The sequence below is a fragment of the Alnus glutinosa genome, chromosome 7 (assembly GCF_958979055.1).
Source record: "Alnus glutinosa chromosome 7, dhAlnGlut1.1, whole genome shotgun sequence".
Lineage (NCBI taxonomy): Eukaryota > Viridiplantae > Streptophyta > Magnoliopsida > Fagales > Betulaceae > Alnus > Alnus glutinosa.
The window spans coordinates 3,116,841-3,131,689 of record NC_084892.1 but is presented as its reverse complement, the minus strand read 5'-3'; the positions used below and the strand labels follow the sequence as shown (position 1 = coordinate 3,131,689).

General features: G+C 35.7%; 1 protein-coding gene across 1 annotated transcript; it reads right to left on the bottom strand.

Moving 5' to 3' along the window:
* Positions 1 to 994: 994 nt before the first annotated feature.
* LOC133873838 (kinesin-like protein KIN-5C) lies at positions 995 to 11,054 on the bottom strand. Its single transcript, XM_062311617.1, has 23 exons — positions 10,772 to 11,054; positions 10,485 to 10,614; positions 9,578 to 9,736; positions 9,122 to 9,471; positions 8,905 to 9,043; positions 8,675 to 8,772; positions 8,437 to 8,593; positions 7,583 to 7,652; positions 7,387 to 7,463; positions 6,983 to 7,036; positions 6,801 to 6,881; positions 6,608 to 6,719; positions 6,438 to 6,524; positions 6,168 to 6,343; positions 5,845 to 6,006; positions 5,589 to 5,696; positions 4,671 to 4,829; positions 4,482 to 4,565; positions 4,180 to 4,385; positions 3,992 to 4,093; positions 3,609 to 3,718; positions 2,261 to 2,412; positions 995 to 1,518 (listed from the first exon to the last, which is right to left on the bottom strand). The coding sequence occupies exons 1-23, from the start codon at positions 10,819 to 10,821 to the stop codon at positions 1,321 to 1,323; spliced, it is 3,021 nt and encodes a 1,006-aa protein (XP_062167601.1). The 5' UTR covers positions 10,822 to 11,054; the 3' UTR covers positions 995 to 1,320.
* Between the last annotated feature and the right edge of the window lie 3,795 nt (positions 11,055 to 14,849).

The window sequence follows — 14,849 nt, the reverse complement described above, 5'->3', positions numbered from 1 at the left end:
TCTAGTATTTTTTTTTTTTTTTCTTAAAAAATCAAAGGGGTATTTTGAAAATTTTGACAAGATAAACGATAAATTCTAACAGAAGACCTGTTATTGAGACGTTTTAAAAAATTAATATCTTAACTTAAAACGTTTTAAAATTTAAGTTCCTTAAGTCAAATAGAGCAGTAGTTAAGAACCTCGGTGCAATTCTCCCTAAATCTTTTTTGATGCCCTTCTATGCTCCGTTGACTTCTACTTAAAGACCTTGAATCAATGTGAAATCAAATCCCACGATTTAACAGAGCCAACCTAATAAGTTAAGTAGGAAAGCAATTAAGCAATGAAGAGAGAATCAATAACAAACGGAAACTATCAAGCCAATAAGGTAATAGAAGTTTGACAAAATTTTCCTCTTTTTAGGGTTTCAGAAGATTCAGTCAATTAAATTGACAATTGACATTTATCTTCGTATAATATGTTTTTCGCATATACATTTAAAAAAGAAAAAGAAAAAAAAATTGTTAAAAACTACAATTTTATCTCACTTTACTAATATATGACACTGGCAATCATCCTTCAGATAAGCTCTCGTTTTTTTAGGAAAAAAAATAAAAATAAAATTGATTAGCAATGTCAAATCAACCAAAAAAAGATAAAAGTGTAGTGTATAGCATTACTCTATTTTTTTTATTCTTACATATAATTTCAGTAAAGAATGTGCAAATGAGAATCGCAACTCAAAATGTTTAATCAATTTAAGTACCTCAATAAGGAAGGATAAATTTCCTTCAAACTAGGTTAAAGGAGATTCTTCTAAACAAATTTATAAAATTGTCATGTGTTTCTTAAGTAGATGAGAAATACATGTGTTTTTAATAGAACAACTAAAAAATCATGTACTTTTCACACACGAAAAGAAATGGCAAATTTATAGGGCCGATTAGAAGAAATTCCTGCCCATTAGAACTGTAATTTGAATAGAGTTGTGGCCTTTAAAGAGGAGAAAGGAAAATAACTGCAAAACAAAGTTTCATCTTCCACTATCAAAAAAGATCTACCAATACACAGCAAATGGCGGAAACAGTTGCCAGAAATAAATTTTAATCGTGTATATCTTTGCATCAATATACATTCCTTTATCACGCTACAGGTTGCTAAATCCCAAGACAGGATTTTTAACTCATTATCTGTATTGGACATGAACATTACACCCTCCAACTACCTCTGCTGCATTCTTACATATCTCATACAGGCTACAGCAAGAATAAGTGTACATGAATAACACAAATACATATATCATTCCATTATGCATGTAAATGAGCCAAGAACGCAACATTTTTAGTTCAGCTGGATGAGGGGTGAGCGTGGTATAAGCGAAGGTCTCAATTCCTTCCCGTCAAATGATTCATATGAATTGTTTTCCCGGAATTCCTCGGCAAGGGCTTCCATCGGCATGGCTCGAAGTGACTCAATGGTCCCGTTACTCGGAACGTCCGGCTCACATCTTATTGGCGTTGCGCCACTAGGCTCATAATCCTGCACATTATTTTGAAGACGTGTAAGGACTATATCTTGTAGAGGCAAAGAACCAACTTGCACAGATCACGAATTGGTAGAAAAGTGAACAGATTGACCACTTTTATGTTGCTTTCAATGGTTGTTCAAGAAGTGATAAACAAAGCATAAAAGCACCTCAAAAATGCTTTGAATACACATTCACCACATATATTGCAATACATTTACCTTTAACATCTTAAATAGGTGAAAGGATAAACTCAACCGAATAAAGCATTATTCACTACTTGACATCAGCTACACGAGTTAATTTCTGTAATCTACTAGGTGAAGTGCATGTATTCTTCAATAAAATCTTATCTAAAAGAGATTGTGAAACGATAACATCATTAAAGGCAACTAAGTAAATGCCAACGGCTAAAAAAAATGATACAGTATGACCGCCCTAATAGGACAGACAAGCCTTTCATTTTCAAAAAAAAAACAGGTGTCTCAAAAACATCCTTGTTTAGTTAAAATAAAATTAGTAAGTTTTGTCCATAATTGTCTGAATCATTTGTAGATGGGTCCAAAACACATCAAAGACTGAATTATAGAAACAAACATGTATATTTGTTGTCCCCACCCCCTTTCCCACAACAAAAAAAAAACGTACGTGTCAGCCTCAGTTTGTGACTTGCGAGACACTCCCAGCAAAAACTAAAGCAGAAAGACAATTCAACATAACATCCCCAGCATAATAAGAAATGTTAAATCAACCTACCATATACTGCTCTCGGAAGGTTTCCTGTGCATTCTCTTCAATAGATGCTGCTTGGCCAGAGTGATCCTCCCTGAAAATTTCAAGACTAGTTGCATGGGCTTTCACAGTCTCCAAGATTCCAGATATATGTCCTCGCTCCTGCTCAGAAACACCTGTAGCAAAGTCCACGAGGAAAACATCACATTCCTAGTCTTAAGAAGGCAAAATAACAGCAATAACGACTACATATCAGCAAACGATAATCATTCGTCTTTAATCAAACGAAAATCTGCATGCGAATTACCAACCCAATTCAAATATAGGTCAAATCTAACATAAAACAGAGACATCACATATTTGAAAAAAAAAAATAAAGTTGAAGCTCCAGTATATCTTAGACCAAAGCCGGGTTTATCAATTTCATCACTACTCAAATTTACATATTTCAATCCCAAATTACCTGCTTGTTTTCTGAAAACAGCTGCTAAACCTTTCCTTACTTTGGAGTAAAACAAAATTGACAAATTCTTTGTCCAAACAATTAATTCTCTGACAAGATACACGTATTGTTTAAAACACAAAATAACCTTACCTGGCCCTCAACGGCTCAATATAACATCTTTGTTTTTGCTCATTTTAAGGGGGCTAACTTTTGTGTTTCATGTGACACATGCAAAATCTGTCAATTGGGATGGAAAATATGATGATTTCATTTTTTTCCAAACCACCCATAGGTTTAGTGACAATTTCTAAAAGATGAGGTAAATTGAAATTATCCCTGATCTCGGGGAGGTAATACATTTTAACATCAAGATCTCATAGGTTCCCAACAAGTATGAACAGCTAGCAGTTAGAGAACCATAATAACCAAAAAAAAAATTGTATAGAACAGCACATCATCCATAAATTGCAGTACATAAATTAGCTTAGCATTATCATAAGATTCATAACACAAAAAAAGGTGCGATTCATTCAAATTATCCACTTTTCTCAACCAATGCAAACTATATTAATAGGAGCAGTGCTATCCGGTCCCCTCCCATCAGACTTTCATCCAACCCATGCATAATTTATTGACTAAAAAGCTGAAGTGCTGCACTTGTACTCATATATATATAATTTTTTTTCAAAAGAAATGCCGCGTTGGTCGAATGATAGTGCGAGGGGAGGGGGCCGGATAGCACTGCTCATGTTAATAGTGGAAAGACTTTTGTTCAATATCAGTCTTCCAAGTTTAGTCATGTGATTTAATAACACATCCTATGAGTTGCAATTTTCATATAAAACAAGACTGATTCAAATGACCCTCAAAGTGCATAAATGTAGGACCAGAAGTGTCAAAATTAAGATTTTATAGCATAATACTCACTGTCAACATGCTGAAGAACATCCTCACTATTCTTTGACACATCTTGCTCAGCTGCAACCCGTGCAGAACTAATCTCAACATCATGCTGGTCATTGCTATCACAAACATTCCTGCATAGAAGCATTTGAAATTAAATTAATAAAGTAGAAAATGAGATTGCTGAAGGTTATAATGTCAAAAGAACACAATAAAGATGCAGACATTATTTTTGGTCACAACAATGATGCGACCACTAGCTCTATTTAGAAATAGTTGGCCAAATAAACATTAGGCATAATCACCATAAGTAGTAAATCTGGAGGAAAGGATTTTTCTTTCTGATAATCCCATCTGTATTCAATCAAGGGAAAAAGAGGTATTCAAGAAAATCCAATACCACTAACCTGATAAGTGACACCATAGCTGAAACATGTTTATTGCCCATCTCATTCACAGTCTCATGCGTCCTTTTCAAGTGCTTGAAAGCCGATTCAGCAGTATTTACACTAAAAAAAATGGAGAAAGCGAAGATCAAAGAACAAGTAAAAGAATACTGATCAAAAGCTAAAACAAGGCAATTAACTAAACTTACCATTGCTGTAGGAGTACTTCCATACGACAGTGTTTTGCAGCAGAATAACCAGCATTATCTGTGGCATCATTTTCCACTTGTGTAGAAAATGCCTGCCATTTTCTTTTTGCGTCTGTTGTAATACCCCCCACTGATGAAACATATCCATCCAAGAATGTCTTGTTTGCAGTAGCACTTTCTCTGAGATCAACAAGCCTTGTGTCGACCTGCCAGCTCAACTATTAATCAAATTTTGAAAAAGATATCCAACAGAGAAATCAAGAATATAAAAATATGCCCACACACACACACACACAACAGACCATCTCTTTTTGACGAAGAATGTGATTGGAGACTAAATTGGTTACATCAGCAATAAGCTTTTCCGCTTCAGATTTTGACTGCTCCTGTGAAAGAAAAGTTCAACATGTCAAATATTCCCAAAAAAAAAAAAAGTGATGTTTCCCCCAAAAAAAAAAAAATATGGTGCAGTAAAATCTTTTTTTAACTACCTCATAAGCCTTCTGAAACTCAGCAATGCTCCTCATTTGAATTTCATCTGTTCGCATTGCATGATTTTCAAGCCTCTTTGATTCGTCCATAAGATTTTCCAGAAGTCCTTGAGTGTAATCAGAAATGCCCCTCGTTTGCTCAATACTAACATTAAATTTCTTTTCAATTACAAAGAAAAAAGAGAATCTCAAATTAGATAAGTAAAATAATTCAAACGAAAACAGGGAAGAATGATAAAACAGCAAACAGCTTCCAATTTGTTCATTAATCAAACTGTACAAAAACACTTGCACATCAATTAAGAAGATTTCAGTAAAAACTTATACAAAAAAAGAATCCCAAACAAAGATTTAAATGCAAACCAATTGAATTACCAAGTTTCTTGCAGTTAGACAGCGAAAACCTCTAGTTGTTATCAAAGAGTAGAAAAACTAATATTATTTACGTCCTATTAAGATTGTCCTCCTTTCATTTTGGTCCATCCAAAACTGGTTGTCCATCTTGAAAATTCAAAGCATATTTTTCAATTTCCTTAAATAACCTTCCATCGACAGGTCAAGCTTCCATTTTTTCCAGATTTTGTGTTAAACAGTGGAAGGACAGTGCCGGAAAATACCTTTAATTGAGTTGCAAACCCTTTTAGAAGGTCACAAATCCATTTTGGTCCATCCAAAATTGGTTGTCCATCTTGAAAATTCAAAGCACATTTTTCAATTTCCTTAAATAACCTTTCATCGACAAGTCAAGCTTCCATTTTTTCCAGATTTTGTGTTAAACAGTGGAAGGACAGTGCCGGAAAATACCTTTAATTGAGTTGCAACCCCTTTTAGAAGGTCACAAATCAAATGAGGACAATCATGTGGGACGGAGGGGGTAAAGAATTTACAGCAGGATAATGTAAATATCAAGGGACAAACCTGCCGCAGTTCCCTTGCAAAAACTGCCATTTCTCCCTGCTGGGTCGATAGAATATTCTGAAGCTCATTGAATATGGAAGCCACTTCACCGGCCTCTGATGTTAGAAACTGATTTATAAACAACACAAAATTACATAAAACAACAAAAGGAGGGGGGGGGGGGGGGGGGGGGAATAGCCATAAAAAATTAAAAATAACCATCCATGAGGAACAATAGCGGATGAAACACAAGGAAACTCAATCTCTTGCTACCTACTTCTTCAATAGAATGCGCATTAGAAGCAGCCAGAGAAGAAATTTCCTCTAGTCCAGCATTAGAGCTTGCCTTGTGCAAGCGCACAACATTTTGCACGGCCTCAATATGAGACATATACAAAGCCCTCAAAGCAGTGAGCATCTTCTTGACATCCATGGCAGCCTAAAGGCAAGGACAAGGTGACTAAATCAAAGATGAATGAAACACAGTAGTCTGATAAGCCAAAAATACAGTACTAAGAAAGTAACATAAAGTATCAAAACAGAATCAATCAGGTGAAACAATTAATTAATGATAACAATGATGCAGGTATCATTCAATACCTTATCATGTATGCCTGTAAAAGAATGACAAAGTTTCTCAACACACTGAAGGTGTTCTTTTTGCTCAGACATGGAAGTTGCCACCAAGTTGCCAAGAGAACCAACTTTCTGGGCAAGCTCGGCTTGGAAATTGTTCACCACCAATCTGTTATCAGCATTCAGTTTGTCTTCTCTTCCTAAATAGTATCACATAAGAAAGAATAATAGTAAGCAGTTTCAGTGACCAGTCAAAACAATTTAAAGCTTATAACTAATTTGTGGACTGCATACCAATTTTTGAAAACAATGAAGCATTGTCCTTGAGAGCTTTCTCCAAGTCAGATCGTAAAACACAAGCTTGATGAGCCAGTGCATTTTCTGTTCCACAGATTGATCAACAATATGAATATGAATACACAGGATAGCATCAAAACCTCAAAAAGAGTGATATATGACTATACCTGCTTTTCTCTGTTCAAAGATAATAAAACTCTTCTCCTTCAGAGCATACTGACATTTCTTTAGTTCTTCCTCGGTGTTAGCAAGCAATTTGCTGGTTTGATTCAGGTTTCTCTGTGGTTTTTCCCCATCACAATTAAAATCCACCCAAAAATCTAGAAGCATGTGCATGTGCAACAAATAACCAAAACTGACCTCAGTGGTGTCAAGTTTATTGCTCAAATCAGAGCATTGCCGAATTTGGACATTATATTTATCTTGCAAATCCTCAAGTTGCTGTTTGTAATATGAGTATGAGATCAGTGAATTGAAACATCACAAAAATAAGTAACCAACAAATTTATATTGTGTAAAAACTGAGTGTCACATAAGCAAACCTTCTGATGATTTTCTAGCATAACCCCCATTTGTTCAATCTGATCTGCCATAGCCTAAGCTCAAGGAAAAGACCATAAATAAATGGGAATAAAAGAGACATCAGCATTGGGAAATTCAGGAAAAAAATGAAGAACACAAGGTGAACATCTTCAACAGTCTATATGTATCCAGCACTTATTTTGGGTCAAATAATGACTCCAACAAACAAACTTCTTAGGAATAACTGAATAAGACAAGTTGAAATTAACCAAACCTCGACGCCATATCAACAACAGCATTAAAAGAAAATCATATCGAAAGAATGGTATCACAAGTCAATTATAAAAAGGAAAGCCAGTTAAAAGGTACAAAAACAAGTTGAAGCATTAAGGAAAAGAAGAAAATTTGGCGGAGAATTTCATACCTTCTTTTCACTCTCCTCTTGATAATATCGCTCCTTCGGAATATAGACACCATTTTTTTCACGGGCAGCATAAACCTCTGCATAAATTCACAATGTTGAAAAACAGGAAGCATAACAACCACAGATTTCACATAGTGCAACTAATTGCCCACAAACATAAGAATTTCACCAACTTCAAACATCCAAAGTCTCTCACCTGCCTTCAAGCGTTCAATTTCACCATAAAGATCCTTGATAAGAGTTGACTTCATCATTTTTTGGTTAACCTAAAAGTAGCCAAAACAAATAATGAACTCCCTATAGACATAATTATAATTTATTATAATTTGTATAAAACTGCAATAAACTACTGAAGGTGTAAACCGTGTAATCTGTAAATGGATATCAAAACAACGTATAGCACTATGTGACAAAAGAAAAAAGAAACAATGTGCACTGAACCCGAGCCCATGCTCACCAAACCCCATAAAGACATCAAGTTTGTGAATATCAGAAAACAAGAATTTGAAAGAAAGCGCATAATGTCCAATAAGATATCTCAACTCGGTCGTTAAGTTTTACAACAGTAACTTAAGAGCAAATACTCTCAGTCGTTAATACCTTCTTCTTCTTTTTTAAAAGTCTCTCAGCAATCAATACTAAACTCCCTATAAGCAACGAATCATGCTAATACTAGGTTATGCCCTATTTACTCAGACTACAAAGGTTAAGACAAATCCAAGACCCCGCCCAAAAAACATACAGAATAACAGAAAAAGTAAGACAAAAGAATTCATCACCATTGATAAATCAAACTTTTCATTCAAGAAAAATAATAAGAGATTACTTCTAAATAATAAACAAAAAACACAATAAAATAAGACCCCAGTAATGGGTAAATAGAAGAAGAAAAAAAATGTGTTCAAAACACTAGTAGAAACAATAACTCTTTCCACCACGTTAATAACTAAATGTTTAACTTAGAATAGAGAGCATATGAAAGACATCCACTAAAAAAGCACAATTTGGCAAAAATTATTGTATCAAAAAAATAAACATAAACTAACTAACCTCAGGCTTATTTTTTATATGCTTTGCCCTATGTGCGTAATCCAGTGTACTTAAGGTTTCCTCCAGACAATGGACAGCAGGCGAAACTGTGGCTATAATGCACGTCTTGGTTCTTCCACCCAGTGAATCACGAAGTAAACGTGTAAGCTTGCTATCCCTAAATTCCAGTTTAAAACGTATTCATTCATCAGAAACAGAATGGAGACATTAGATAAATAATGAAAGAAGAAGTGCAAACCTGTACGGAATATGTCCAAGATGCTCTACGAGAGCATTGATGACTCTCCCTAAAGTCAGTAGACTTTTGTTGATTTCTCCAGCTTCTCTTGCACGGCCCTAATCATTTAAATAAAATAAAATAAAATAAAAGATTAATCAACACTAGCATTCTTGAAATTTAATTGAGCAATCCCAAATGTGAATTCAAAAGCAGAAATAAACTTGTGCCACCAGACAAAGTGTGTCTACCTCACGAGCACCAGAACGAGATATATTTTCCGAGCCAGCTAAATCAACCAGATTCAGCTTCCCACATTTAATTAGTTCTTCACCTTCCGGTGTCGCTTCCTTGATATGTATTGTAATGGAAAAGAGAGAATGTGACCGACTGAAATGAAAAACAAATTGTTATTACACAAGGAAGCTTGACTTCAACTATTAGCATGAAAAGTACTTTAAAAAGTACCTTGACTGCTTGTTTAGTAAAGTTTCTGCAGTGCGACGTTTAGCAGACCCTCTTTCAAGAAGAGAAAAAATCTCACTAGCACTTGTCACGATTTCCTCCTCCAGACCTCTAACAAGAACTCCACCTTTCCCATCCTCCATCAGAGGCAACTGCTTTTTTTGCTTATCCTCCAAAGCAACTCTTGAAATTTCATCAGGGGCAAGCAAATCAGTGATCTCCTCATTGTAGAGTTCCAAGAATGTGACTTTAACACTATATTCTGCATTCTGGCTCTCAAGAGTATCAAAGATCTGCTTAACAGCCCTAGGTATAACTCCAGCTTCTGGAGGCAATTCTCCATTTGGCCCACTCTGTCATAACGTCACGTGACATCAACACTCATATTTTATGACTTATGCATGAAGAGATACACGAACATCAACATGTACCTAATGATGAAATACACTAATATTATACCTTTGACCTCTTGGATTCACCTTCCATCGTGTAAGTTTTCCCTGTACCAGTTTGACCATATGCAAATATGGTACAGTTGAAGCCTTCTAGGACTTCATTCACTATGGGAATCACTGCTTGTTCATAAAGATCTTTTTGCTGAGCTGAAGGACCAAAAACCTACATATTACCACCAAAAAATTAAAATTAAACATCTACCCCTCTGAGTAACCGAAACAGCAGCAACGAGGCTCTTAAAACAAAAACAAAAAAAAGTTGAAGACAACGTTGTTGAATTTTTTTCCTGTATATGGGCGACTTCTTTCAATTTACAGCACTCTTTTGAAACAACTATGTCCTACTTACTCATTTACCCTATTTACTTTTTACGGGGGAAAAAAACACCACTGAACCTGCTCTAGCACTTCCATTAGATTAAATTGTATGCCAAAACATAATTTAGAACCAAAAATCCCTCCCCAAACAAACTAAAAAATTGCCCGTTCATTCTCCTCAATCATGGAAACTGAAACTAAGGCCGGATCCCAACAAACCCAAATTCTACCATTGGGAGAACTGAGATGGTTAATTAAAGTTCATCAGCTATTCTACTCGAAAAACCATACACAAAAGGCATACCAATAGAATCCCTCTTATCAAGAAAAGGCATTTAGTAAAAATAGAGGCAGTTTAGGAGCTCGCCGGTTAAATCCTAAGCTTTAGTACAGGTATCAAAAACTTCCCCATTTGTGAAATTTACCTTGTCCAATTATACCCTCCCGCCCAAAACTTCCACGAACTTCTTAATTGGCCCACAAAAACCGACATCGACACATACATTAGGAAATTAAACTAGCTTAATCTTCATTCAAACAAAATAGATCCCCCCCCCCAAAAAAAAAAAATGAAATTGGATTCAATTAAATACCTTATCGAAAGTGAAAACCCTATCAAGATGCTTCCCGGCAATGTTTTGTGACACAGCCACTTCTCTACTGTAGTCATTGCACGTAATAACCTGCGGCGCATTGCTCCGCAACTCTTCCTCGCTAAACGGCCTGTAATTTCAAATTAGTAAATAGTATAAACAAATCACGAATCATTGACATTTTACAAAGGTGTAATTCCAAATCCGTAAAACGATCAAACAATGAAAAGAAGAAAAATAAAAACTTAACCCTAAGTGTTAGTATGTATTAGAGAAGATTTGAGTACCTGCAACGGAGGAGGACCTGAACATTGACGCCCTTCTCTCTAACGGACATTGTGGATCGGCGGCAAGAGAGAGAGAGCGAGAGTAGATCGGCAACTGAAAGTGATTAATCTCGTTCTCAGTGGTGCGAAATGCTTCGCTATCTCTCTGTGTTCTTGCTTTTTTGCTATCTACTCTCTCTCTCTCTTTTACGCTCCGAATTAGGGAAGAGAGCGGGACGGGTTTGAGATTTGAATTTTTTGCAGGCCGCTCTCGCTTTTGGTATATATCGACGGCTCGGCTTTGAGGATTGCGGATCTGACGGTCTAGATAGTGATGAATCAGAGATTGTAGTTTTCGATAGGGTTGCAAACTGGGGTTGTGAAGTTTACGACAAGCCCATTATTTTGAAATTGGCCTCGTTTTGGAGTTTTATAGAAGCCCAGCCCAGTACTCGACCCAGGCCCAACCTACTTCTCGACCCATGACAAACAAGAGTTTACCTAGGATAACTTGTTTAAAATGCTTTTTCTCTTTTCAAAGTTTAAACACAATAACTTGAAGTCCTAGGGCGTGGGTTGGATTCCACAATGGTAATTCTCACTCGGTAATCGGTGGGGTTGTTTGGTAAAAACAGGTACAGAACAGAGTAGTGGGGTTATTAATTTAAAAATTAATAAGAAATAATGATGTGATATAAAGTAAAAAGAATTTGTATAAAAAAGTGAGAAAAAAAAAAAAAAAAATTGTATTTTAGTGAATTTTTTATTTGAATAGTAATAAAAAAATTATTGATGTGATATAAAAAGTGAAAAAAAATATGAATGTTTTGATGTGAATTGTTGTTGGAAAAAATGAAAAAGTGAGAAAAAGTATAGTGAATAGTGCCAAGCACTATCTTGTATTGTAACAAGGTTTAACAAACAAGGCCGGTATTAGCCGTTTTGAGTTAGTTTTTTTATTATTATTATTTAATGCTTCGTTTGTTTCGGTGTAAAATAATTTCTTAATAATGAAAGAATTCTTGGTGAGGTTCATTGGTCAAGAGGTTAAAAGTATTTTAAAGGAACAAAAAGTCATAAGCTAATCAATGAACGTCACCCAAAATTCTTTGAAATCTACTAATTACAAAGCTTATAGCAAAACTTATAACGTCATGTACATACATAGCATGACATAATGTGCTACCAACAACTTGAGCTCCATTTTTCTTTAATTTGTTCTTCTTTCATTTGTTGTGGGCATGTATGCATGATGCTTTCTAAGTGCTAGCTGATCTGTCCAGTTGAGGTGATGTACGTTTTTAATTGTCGCCATTTTCAATGTTTGGTGGGGCAAAAATAATGGTCAACGAAATCATTTTTAGTCTAACCGCAAAAGCCTTTTTAATTTTTTGAAAATCGTATATCATTTTCTGGATATAAATTCTTCATTTTTGCACACACTTTTATGGGAATCCGCCACCGCTGAGTATTGGAGTTTGTTAGTAACTCAACTCTACCGCCAAAGATCCCTGAATTTTAGTATCCGATTGCCGAAATTCGATAGCAAGTCGCCAGATTCTGACCGTTTTTCCCTAATTTCAGCAAGTTTGGCTGGAATCAAGAAATTCCTGTCAAAATCTGGCGACTTCACCATATTTCAACAAACAAGATTCCAGCCAGTAAAACCAAATTCCGGCCATATACTGGTCGGAATCTGGTCTGCTAAAATTCAGCCATACTGGTCAGATTCCAGCAAATTTGGCAAGAATCCGACGACGACGGTTGCCGAATTCCGTTTTTCCGCCATTTGTGAGTTTTTCGTACGAGCCAAACACCGGAAAATATTTTTAGGAAAATCAATTTTTCTAAAAAATGATTTTGTTAAAAATATTTTATGGCGTAAAACATTTTACATCGAAACAAACGGAACATAAGTTTTTTAGTTATTTTTTATTTTTACATTTAAGTTTTTTATATTTCATTATTTTTTAATTTTTTAATAAGGTTAATGACTCGTGTCAAGTTTTGATGGGTTTGACGTGTAATTCCGTTAGTTTTCTTGACGACAGATTAACGGACGTACTATTTGGGTATATGCCCATAAGCAAGGTATCATCTATGATCAAAAGTGAAACCAAGAGAGAAAAAAATAAAGTTGTTAAAACCCATGAGCAAAAAGGTATTTAACCCAAAAATGTTCTAAACCATTATGAATCCTATATAAATATATGTGTCTTTGTGTATATATAAGTGAGTTTATGTGTACGAATCTAGATATAAATACATGTGTTTGTGTGTGTATATGAGTAAGTTTATGTGTATGTACGTGTAATGAATGTACATACATATTATAAGATAAACATATAAACTTAGATTTGATTTAATTTTTCTAATTACTCAAATAATAAATCTTAACCAAAATTAAATAACTAATTATTGGTATGAATTAAAAAAAAAATTGAAGCAATCACAACATTTAATTTATATATGGAATTAATGAATAAGTTAATTAAGTAATTCATGAATAAGTTCGAGTTCGTTCGAAAAATAAATGAACAGAAATTAAACATGTTATCTATCTTGGTGATAATTTCAAACTTAGGTTGTGTAACGACCCAAGGAAAAGCGCTAGCCACATCTGCGCTATCACCCCAAAAAGACTAGTCAATTTGAAGCTTTCCCTAGAATCACTTATAAAGCCCAGTTTCACCTAGTAACTAGGCAATGTGGGACTTAGCACCCATGAGTATCTTTATAAACTACCAACTCTATGTGAACTATTCATCTCTTCCCAATATGGGACCGGGGTGTTACAAACTCCCCCCCTTAAACCCCTGACGTCCCCGTCAGGGCCATGTCATGCGGTGCTCCAGTACCACATGACCTGGCGTTACAACCTGGCTCTGATACCATTTGTAACGACTCAAGGAAAAGCGCTAGCCACATCTGCGCTATCACCCCAAAAAGACTAGTCAATTTGAAGCTTTCCCTAGAATCACTTATAAAACCCAGTTTCACCTAGTAACTAGGCAATGTGAGACTTAGCACCCATGAGTATCTTTATAAACTACCAACTCTATGTGAACTATTCATCTCTTCCCAATATGGGACCGGGGTGTTACAGGTTGTGTTCGGAAAAAATTAAACAAACTGAACTTACACATTCAATGCTTGGCTCAGCTCAACTCAATCACAGCCTTATGAAGTAGGTATATTAGAAAGAGATGAGGATCTTGTGTAATGATGCACAATGGGCAACTTTATGTGAGAGGCTGTTTCAGCCCCATATGTTTGAATAAGTATTTAGACAATCCAAGCAAGCAATATTCGACTTGTCCGAACAAAATAATCTACGTTCAAATATCTCTGTCAATATTTGCAAGATTTTATTTCAGCATTAATTATAATTAAATGTACCTCCTTATGTTTTAATTTTCCCTTACTCTTTTTTATATTTTGAATAAAAAATAAAATTGTGTAGAGGCATTATAAATTTAATTAACAATACAACCGACCTTAAATTTTCAGGATTCTACCACTCTGCCATCCTCAATACCCATCTCATCGAAGGAGGAGAAAAGCTGTGGGAGCTGGCCCAGAAAATCTACGTGGCATTCGCAAACTCTAAGAACAGCAACAAGCACTTCTTGGACATGGCAGACCTGAACTTCCTCATGTGCAAGGCCATTGAAAACCCCGGCTTGACCGCCTCATCTTCCTCGAGGACATCCTTCATGTCGATCTTCGAGGACCCAGTGGTTGATGATCAGTCGGCCACTCATGACATGCAACAAGATCGGCTCGGACTGGAGGACTACATGGGGTGCGCCTCTGTTCACGGCGTCGGCCCGTCCATTGCAATCTTTGACACTATAAGGGATGGACTTCTCGACTGCGTGTGCGTGTATCCGGCGCCGTTGCACTCCAGAGAGCAAATGCAAGAGCTCGTGGATACCATGAAGGCTGTTCTTGTGGATGGTGGTAATTAATATAATTAATTTAGAGATTACTCTCGGTTTACATGTTCAAGTACGGTCTTTTTGCAAAAACAAAGGCTAAAGATTATCGAAATCTTTTTTTTTTTAGCTAATTTAATTTGGTTAGGTCTTCAGCAAAA